Source organism: Oryza glaberrima, chromosome 5 (assembly GCF_000147395.1).
Source record: "Oryza glaberrima chromosome 5, OglaRS2, whole genome shotgun sequence".
Taxonomy (NCBI): Eukaryota; Viridiplantae; Streptophyta; class Magnoliopsida; order Poales; family Poaceae; genus Oryza; species Oryza glaberrima.
Genome location: NC_068330.1, coordinates 1,164,367 through 1,174,075, shown reverse-complemented (window position 1 = coordinate 1,174,075; position 9,709 = coordinate 1,164,367). Strand labels below are relative to the sequence as shown.

Here is a 9,709-nt window from a genome sequence, read left to right as displayed (position 1 = left end):
CCTAGGCCCAAGCCGAGGTCGGTAGTACCTGCTTCCTGATGACGGTTGTGGCTGTATCTACCGGTGGAAATCGTCATAAGCATGAACACATGGCACAAGGAGGGTGAAAGATGCTCTTTGGATGCTTCATCATGCCACTTGTCATGAGGAGAGCAAAGATGCTCATTGGATACTTTGAGCATCTCCACACTCCCAAGGCAACTAATGGGCTATAAATACCCCTCCTCTCATTCCATTCTCCACACACACAAGCAAGGATCAAAGCTCTCCACAAAGTTAGTTTTAGTGCTAGTGGAGTAGAGTTAGAATAGTTTCTAAGTCCGTGGAGGCTTAGGGGAGTTCGGTAAAAGTTCTGAAGTTTTTCCTTTCTTCTTTGTAAGACTTCCATTTATCAATATAATATTCTTGTTTATACAAGTTCGGTGCTTTATTCCAATCATAGAATATGAGTACCAGTCTTAGTTTATTCATGAGTAGTATAATCTGTGTGGTTAAACCTTCTGGGATTTGCATTGATGTTGGTATAATGTCTAACTACTGGGTCATTAGTCTGCTTAGGCTAAGCAAGAGTTATGGCTTCAGACTTAGTTACTCTACACCGATTGCAAGGCTGTTGAGTAGTAAGTAGTAATTTAAGCATGGAGCTTAGGTTACCGCTTATCATTATTTGGGGTATATTCTCCGGGTGATTTGTGGGCCGCTGATGGTGACAGCTCAGTACGGGCGTCTCCCCGCAGTTTATATCCCTACATACAATTTTCTGGGGTTGGATACTCCTCTGTATCCCGCTTTGGTTGAATGGCTATGACAGGTTGTCGTAAAGAACTCGACAACCCGGGGTAGTCTTGCGATGCATCAGGAGGCTTAGCTATGCTGCATTGTTAAAGGGGTTATACTCATAGTGTATACTAGTTAGAATATATTAAGATGTTGTATACTAGAAGTATAGGAATAGAATATATCTAAACTACTACCACTTAGCCATAATTAGGAGATATAGGAGTTAGCTAAATCCTTAGCTGTATGTCACTCTACCCTTAAGCTTGACTTACCCCTGCTTAGACCTTGATATATACAAGTAATATATAAATTATTAGCATAGTACTCTATTATCATATCTTCCCTTAGGATAAAATAAATACGATACCTTAGAATACTCTCGGCTGGATTGCTACAATGGTATATCCGTGCGCTTGCGGATCATATCTGTAACCAAAATATATCTGGATTATTCCTAGTGCTATTGTTGGGAATTATATTTCTAGTAGTGTCGCTAAGAAATATCAACAAGTAGCTAGGCACGTAGGAATATATTGTTTGGTTAGGAATGGAGTTGATATGAAGATAAAGAAGCTCTCAGTTATAACAGATGACCAAGCTACAGACCGAATCATAAGTGAGGTTTGCCAGATAAGTGAAGGTCTAGAAAAGAAAGGTTTGCCAGATAAGTGAAGGTCCAGAAAAGGAATTGTGCCAGACAATGAGAGGAATGAAGAAGTATTATCAGCATTTCAGCTGCTGTTAGGTGCCACACGTGCAAAACTTCTTTGCAGATAATATGACAGAGAAAGGGGCCGAGCTCATGTTAATGAATGCCCTATTTGAGAGATGAGCACACCATCTTGCCTGCTAGCTTGCCGCTGTTTACTGTCCATCAAGACACAGAGAAGAGCAAAAATATGACAGGTTTGTAGTGTTTCTAACATATATACTCTATATGGAGTACTAATTACTTCTTGCATGATTGCGCACCAAGTCTATGTTAAACTAACTTCTACTCTGAATTTTGTAGAGAATGCATGGAAGAAGGGCGTGCAGCGCTACTGCGTGATTGGAAGCTCACGGTCAAGGCTGAAAAGTATAAATTTGGAAGTTTGTTTAATCTAGTGAAGGTATTGAAGCCTCCAATGATTGTAGTCCACGTGAAGGATGAGCAGACTGCAAAGAAGATCAAAGAGGATGTGTTGCACTCAATCGAGGGCTACAGAGCTACTTCTATTCATAAGATGGAGTTAGGTTTTATGATTAGATTGTCACCACGGGACAAGACAAAGAAGCCGCTGGGATACCTGAGAGTGTCCTATGATAGTGCGGTGATAAGCGACCGCACACCCATAGAATCAACACTAGGCGTGGCTTCCGTACGAGTGAGGATCGACAAGAAGCTTCTTACATCAACAGCTTGCAAGAAGTGAACCCAGCTTGCCTCTTGTTTTTCCATGATGACCACCGGTTCACTGAGTGCATGTCGTTTGTTGATCGACTCCTAATTTCAAGTTGTGTTATACATACTGCATGCGCTATTCTCCAATCTTGACTCTTGAGTGTGTTTAATTTGCAAGGTATGATGCAGAGATATGATGGAGATATGAAAAAACTGCCTTTCAGTACTGTTTTGCTATACGGAGATAGCTGAATGGCAATTTGTTGTGCTTGGTAGCACCATTTTTGTTGGGAGATGTGTAAGCTCTTGAGATGAGGCACTGTCCGAATTAATCTCTAGTGATAAGATAGCTGCTCTCGATGTTTGGCTGAACTACAAAACTGCCAATTAAAAGTTATTCATCTTTACTTCTTGTTGAATGACATGCTTGCATGTGTCATGCCTAGTAGCCTTTTTGTGGATGTAAACTCTTGAGCTGCATGAGGCTCTGGTACTGTACTAATAGCTGCAAAAACTGGTGGTGCCAATTGAAAGCAGACTTGATAGACACTAAAGCCTCAGCTCAAGTTTGCTTTCAACTGGTAAAACGGGATAAACACCACCGGGAAGATAGCCGGGCGACGTTGGCTCTTGGTGAAGGGATGTAGATTTAGACTAGGGAGAAGAACATTATTGGGAGGGAGAGATTAGACTAATTGATATTCGTTGCTTAATGATAATAGATACGATCCCATCCTTATATAGATGGTATAGCTTGATCCCTAAGTAAGGATTCAATCTAATCTTATCTCTAACTTAACTAATAATCTTATCCCTAACTTAATTGATATGGGCTGCCTATGGCCTCTGCCTTCCGGCCCAATGCCCATGACACTAATTGTGTCCAAGCACATCTTCTGCAAACAACATCAACATGGATTTGTCAGAATCTGTTTAGAACTTAGTAAAGTTTTTTTTCTCAAAACACATAAGGCGGATCCAAATCTTAGTTTTCCAAAACGAGATATTCAGAAATGCAGAACAATACACCCAACAGAATAAATCTGTTTACAAACAATCCCACCAATACTAGTCAATACTTGTGTTCATAAAAAAATGATAAAATATTAACAGTCTACTCCCTCTGTCCAAAAATGTTGGTCATCGTCAGATTCATGCTACTAGGGTTTTCAATCTACCTTAAATATGTTGTGTTTCAAATATTAACATGGAATTATGTTATTGGATTCACCGGGAAAAGTGCTGACATAATATTTTGCTTTTATTGTTTTGCATTTTGCTAGTACATGATGAGACAGCTATATCTAACGTATTGTGTCTGAGATAGTGAAAAGTTAAAAATATCTCGCATTTTGGATAGAGGGAATAGTATCAAAGCAAACCTTTACATGCCTCTTGACACATGAACAGAAATACCAAAGATGGAACATTTGGAAACTCACAAGTGGAGATAAACACATGTTCAATCTTCAAATAATGTTACAACACTTGTTCGGGACAGAAAATGAGATCAACATCAACTTAATTATTTGTGTTATGCTGTAAAAGGAGTAATTAGTGAAGAGGAAGATTTTAGACAAATCATCTCAGGGAGGCACAACAGATGGATGATCTTGTAGATATAGTCAACATGCAACTTCTTGTGATCCAGATCCTTCTGATAAGTTAACAAATTATCCTCAAGATACTTATGCGTGCAAGTATCATCAATCGCAACATGAAGTGGAAGAAGACCTTCGATGACCTTTTTGCCTACGGTGCATACATTGGCTGATGCACCATAGTCTAGAAGCAAGTTGATCATGTTGATAGAAAACATTGAAGCTGCTTGGTGAATGGGGAAGAACCGAAGAACCCGAAGCTAATCGGTTCCCATAGAGGTCTGGTGCCGTGCCCTCCAGGGCAACCTTGGCACAGTGCATGGCATTGTTTGCAATAATGAAGTTGATGGTGTGCGCGGTGAAGATCAAGCCCCATGTCATGCGGTGCACATTATCCTCGAATAGATCGAGGAAGCTTTGGACACAATCGTCTTTCAGGATGGTTGAAAAGTGACCTTGTATATCGCAGAAGTAAAAAATCACCAACTAGATTGACCCATTCATGTTACAAAAAAGGGTAACACAGTCAATCAACCAAATGAGAGGCAAGAAGAAATAATATCTTGCTGAAATACACATTAGGATTATGAACTTGCAATGTTGCAATATAACTAAAAAAAAATCAGGGGCAGAGCTAGCATGGACATGGTTATACGGATGCATACCCGAGATATTTGCGCAAAAAAACCAGTAGGAGGCACATGTTAAACTACTTATGCTTTAGTTTTTACAACATTAGCCTTCAAAGTTTTATAGCAACAAATGGATCTTGATTAACTTTGTACGAATGTCATAAAATTCTTGTGTCTACGCGTCAACCATGACATTGCAGGATAACCAAAAGGAGGCCCAATCCTCCTACTAAATGAAAATGATGAGAGAGATGAAGTGAGCCAAGAACCTTAGGAGTGCGCTCTGGGGTGATTATGTTTGTAAGCCTGGACTCTGTAAGTATGTCCTCTGTTACATCTGCATACTGAAAAACGAAATGCATGCATGTTGGAAACCCAGTAAAAAAAAAGGACTCTAGGAGAACTGATGGAGTATAGCACATTGCTGAATTAGGGTTGTCAGGAGGCGGCGGAAGTGGAGGGTTCCATGGGTCAAACTCAACAGCAGCAGCAGTAGTAGTAGTAGATTCATCTTTGTCTATAGTCACAGATGAATCGACTGTCTCCATCTCCTCTGGCTGAAACAAACAACAACACACATTGAATTACGCAACACAACATAGAGCAAAAGGGGAAAAACGAGACGAGACGATGACACAAAGATCAAATATGATTTCGGCCGGAGGATTGGTTTGCTCGGTTTTCAGAGAGAAGGAGATGGTGGAGGTGGCGGGGGTTCGTTGGCGAGGGTGGAGGATTGGTTTGCCGGCAACACATGGTAGACATAATTTGCTAGCCGAAAGAGGGGGAGAGGGGTCGCCGCCGGCTTACCTGCGGCGAGCGTGATCGCCGATGGAAACCTAGCCGACTCCGTCCGAATGGGGAGGAAGCAAGTTTCGGATTTCAAGGAAAGATAGTTTTTTTTCTTTTTTCCCTTTTCCCTAGGGGAGTTCGCCTTTCATGGGTTCCGAATATAGATGGCCATACGGCCCGAGGCCCGCGGCCCGGCCCAAGCACGGCCCGGCCCGACTGGGGTTGTGCCCGTGCCAGCCCAGCCCAACATCCGGGCTATGCCTAGGCTGCACCCTCGGCACGGTGGGCCGGCCCGCCCCGCCATGATCGAAGAAAAATAATATAGGGATGCAAAATAGACTTAAATAACCATATAATGCAAGGCCCAAAGAGAAGAGGAATACAAAGGGCCTATTCGGCTGTTTGTCTGCGGTGGCTGCAGCTGCGGCTGTGCCATGTGTGTGTGGCACTGTTGGTGCCGACTGCGCCGCAGCCGCAGCACAGGCAGACGAACAGGCCCAAAATAGACTTATTTTCCAACCATATGGATAGCCCACAGAGTTGAGGGACGAAAAATAGACTTATTCAGTGGAGAAGCACGATGGGTTGTCGTGCCTTTGGGCCAGCCTGGCATGGCCCGAGTCGAATTGGGCTGGCACGGCTCGACGTGTAGGTCGGACCATGCTGGCCCGACTAACCTCGGCCCAGGCACAGCCGGGCCTGGGCCGTGCCGTGTCGGGCGGCCCATTTGACCATCCATAGTTCCGGATTCGGGAGTTGTTATTAGTGTTTTTAGTCCTTTTATTTATATTCTCTCCAAGTACAGACTCTATCAACAAATAGAGCACACTAGAGTTTGAAATTGGTAAAGAAAAAACAAAAAAGTAAATTGCAGTTTGCAATACTTTTTATCTCCAAAGTTTCACTTGAGATGGTCCTCAAATCAATCTTTTCACTTTGAACAGAGTAACTTTGTCTTTTTTTTTGTTTGAACCATTCCAAATAGCTTCTTTCATGCCCATGAACAATCTAAATCAAATCGGTTTCAGTACACCGGTGAACTTTCCCATTTATCTTTCCCATTTATCTGCAGGCCATCTTATAGCGGATCCAAGATTGTCCCAATAGTCCCGAGAAAAAAAAATCTAGCCCAATGCATATATGCATATATAAAAAGTTTTGAAAAAAGGAAAAATAACTCCACTATTAGTACATTATGATGCACGTTTATCAATTTATACTTTTAACCTTGTTATATTTATAGAATTTAAAAATATATAAGTTGGACCACCCGTATATAAAATATAGGTACACCAATGGGCCATATCTTCATCAGAATGGAGGGTAGACCTTAGACCCCATTTTATCATGGAATTGAGCCACCGTCCTCGGTAGCCTTGCTTACGCCACCATCCCGAACAGCTGCCACTGTTGTGCTTAGCAATTAGCATGCGTCGCCGGTAACACGGTCCGCTGCGCCTCAAGATAATTCTTCATATCGAACCCTTTTGCTTTCTCAAGATAATTCTAAAAAAAAATTCAAACAACACCTTGTTGTTGCTACAAAATCTCTTTACCCAAAGTAAGTGAACTTAGTGAAATCGAGAACTAACAAACAACACCTAGAAACTATTAAAAAGGTAGGGAAAATCATCCTTCATGGATAAATAAATGTGGGAACAAAATAAAAATTGTGGCATAAAACATTTTGCAAAAAACATTCTCACATTGTTCCTTTCCTCCAATGTTTTGTTTCATCAACTACTAAAGTCACAAAGGTGACTAAAATTCTCCAAAGGAAATATCTCCTTTGAATTACTCAAATTTTGTGAATATAAACCAATCTAACTTTCCAATTCCATTTACCCATAATAAAGAACAAAATTATAGAAAACTGAAAAGAAAACACTAATCATTCTGGGCCCTCTTTCTCTCTCCTCTCAAACCCAACCCAACTCACTTCACGGCCCATCATCCCACACTTGCCAGCCCATGAACTCAGCCCAGCAAGCCTCTCCAGCCCAAACCGATCGAGGAGGCCCTCTTCTACCTTGAAGGCCACACTCTTTCCATATATCCTGCTGTCTATATCTATACTTCATTGTCAACACCGCCGCCACTGCACCGATTCTTCTTGAGAAGAAGATCTGAAGAGAGCGATATGATGAAGCAAACCCGTAGCAGCCTCCTTGCAGATGATGAAGATCGCCCGAGATGGTTGAAGAAGCGCAGATGCGATCTCCACCAATGGCGAGTCCCGTTTTCCACACCATTTACCTCCTAAATAGTTTCCGATTTGTAATCGATCGATCGGTACTCACTGTGGCAGGAGTGATTTGCCATCGGAGCTGACCGAGGATATTGCAAGCAGGCTGCTTGGGTACGATGTGGCAGAGTACCTTCGCTTCCGCGCCGTCTGCAAGGCGTGGAGGGAGTGCACCCCCCACCCGCGCGAACTCGACAGCCGCTTCCGCCCGCTCCGCTGGATCCTCCTCTCCTCCACCTCCGGCGACATGCGGTGCCGCTTCCTCAACATCGCCACCGGCGCCTGCATCCAGGTCGACCTCCCGGAGGAGCTCGCCGCCGGCGGCCAGATCCAGATCGAGTGCAGGACCGAGGGCCTCCTGGTCCTTCGCGACAAGGTGACCGACGCCATTCGACTCCTCAATCCCCTCACAAAAGCCGTCACCGATCTCCCACCCATCACCGCCGCCATGGCAAACGTGATCCCTGCTGAGAAACGTGTCCATGCCGAGATCCCGTGGTCGCTGATTGCCTACGCCGGCATCTCCGACGAGACCTCCCCACCGACCGTCGCTATTTTCCTGAGAGACATGCGGTTAAACATCGCGTACGCCAAGCCCGGCGACCGCCATTGGAAGCTCCTCGACGACAAAGCTTGGTCGACCTTCCCAAGCAGCATCAGCCGTAGCGACGGCCAACAACTCCGGTATGTCAACTACCTGTCCGTGGTGACGCTCCGTGGCCGCATCTACTTGGTGACATACCAAGGTAACATATTGAAGCTAAGCATTCGTCCTAGGCCCCAGCTGATACCCATCGTCAAGGACCAGACCAAACATTCGATGTGGCACGGCCGAGTTCTGTGCAGCAACGTGGTCTCCTACCTTGTGCCGCCCAACGACGACGATCACCGTATGCTCATGGTGCGCTATTACGGCGACCTCACCCACCTCACAGATCACGAGCAGAGGTGCATCAAGCGAAGGAAGAAGAACGACTTGATCAAGCTGCCCAGCAAAAGCCCATGCCGGTACAATTGGCGAATACTGCAGGTGTTCGAGGTGGACATCGTCAGGAAGAAGCTGGTACGCGTGGACGGCATCGCCGACGACCGGGCGGTGTTCATCGGCGATGTGGCGTGCGTCTCGCTCTCTATCGACAGGTTCCCTTCCATACTTGGCAACACGGTGTATCTTGGGATGAACAGCTGCTGCGCTGTGGGCTTTGGCTTGTGCCACCTCAAGGACCGGACTGTTGAGCCGCGGCTCGAGCATGTCCTCGAAAGTGGGCGCAAGGCGCCACTCCTTGTTGATATCAGCCTCTTCCACCTAGGAAGGATTGTGCCCTTTGCACGCCCCTGCACTCTTGAAGAGTACCTTGTATTCAGCGTCGGCTTCAAGAACGGGATCAAAGATTGATATTATTGTCAAAGCCTCACTGCTAGCTGATGCTAATTAAGAAGCTTATTACTACCACTACTATTTATTGTTAGTAAGTGTAGTTGGTTAATTTACTCTTTGTATGTATGGCTGACTTTGATATGGTTTTAGATTGTAATCTTATTTATCAGCCACTTGGTTTGAATATTTATGTCCCTCCACAAGTCAGTCGATCAATTGTTGTCCTTCTTAATTTGCATCTTTGGTAACAGTCGGATGATGGATACTATCAGCTTTGATTAAAAAACCAACAGTATGTAACTTGTTCCAACCTGTCATCATTGTCCTCAATTTTTTTGTCAGACTTACATTTATTTATATAATCAACGTTTGCTTCTTTATGAGTGATGTTTTCTTAAACTAGCAGAATGCTCATATACTTACTTTGCTACAGATAGAATAATTGTGTTACAGAACCGAATTCCTTCTCATACTCTTCTACAGATAGAACAGACTATGTTGCAAGCCAAATTCCTGCATGGAACAATATTTGTATTGCTTGTGAAAAGAAATATATGTGATGTTTCCTCCATATGCTTGAGAGATTGTGTTGCAGGCCGGTTTTGTGATGAATATCAAAACCTAATTACAACTACATTGCTGAAAATTTGTTTCAAATTTGTACAGATAATCAGAGGACACCATCACACCAGTATGCACTAGGTGAAGCATCCTAGCGTTGCTGCAGATAATCTTCTCTGTGTACTTTGCAAGTAGCCTAATGGTATCCAGGAAGAGCTTCTGCAGAAACCACCACCACAAGATCTTTCAGTGTTATAACTTATAATGGTTGCATTTGGTCTCTGAATCCCATCAAACCATGATCCAAATAAAACTGAAGAAACAAAAGCAACTTTT

General features: G+C 43.6%; 1 protein-coding gene across 1 annotated transcript; it reads left to right on the top strand.

Moving 5' to 3' along the window:
* Positions 1-1,799: 1,799 nt before the first annotated feature.
* Positions 1,800-9,100, top strand: LOC127773351 (uncharacterized). Its single transcript, XM_052299416.1, has 2 exons — positions 1,800-2,093; positions 7,457-9,100. Exons 1-2 carry the CDS (start codon positions 1,800-1,802, stop codon positions 8,828-8,830), a joined length of 1,668 nt encoding a protein of 555 aa, XP_052155376.1. The 3' UTR covers positions 8,831-9,100.
* The last annotated feature ends 609 nt before the right edge of the window (positions 9,101-9,709 follow it).

Bases quoted from the DNA above. Each gene is read 5' to 3' on its own strand.
- LOC127773351 (XM_052299416.1), top strand. From the start codon at position 1,800: ATGGAAGAAGGGCGTGCAGCGCTACTGCGTGATTGGAAGCTCACGGTC. The intron at 2,094-7,456 runs GTGATAAGCGAC...CCTCCTAAATAG, and splicing joins GAGTGTCCTATGATAGTGCG to TTTCCGATTTGTAATCGATC.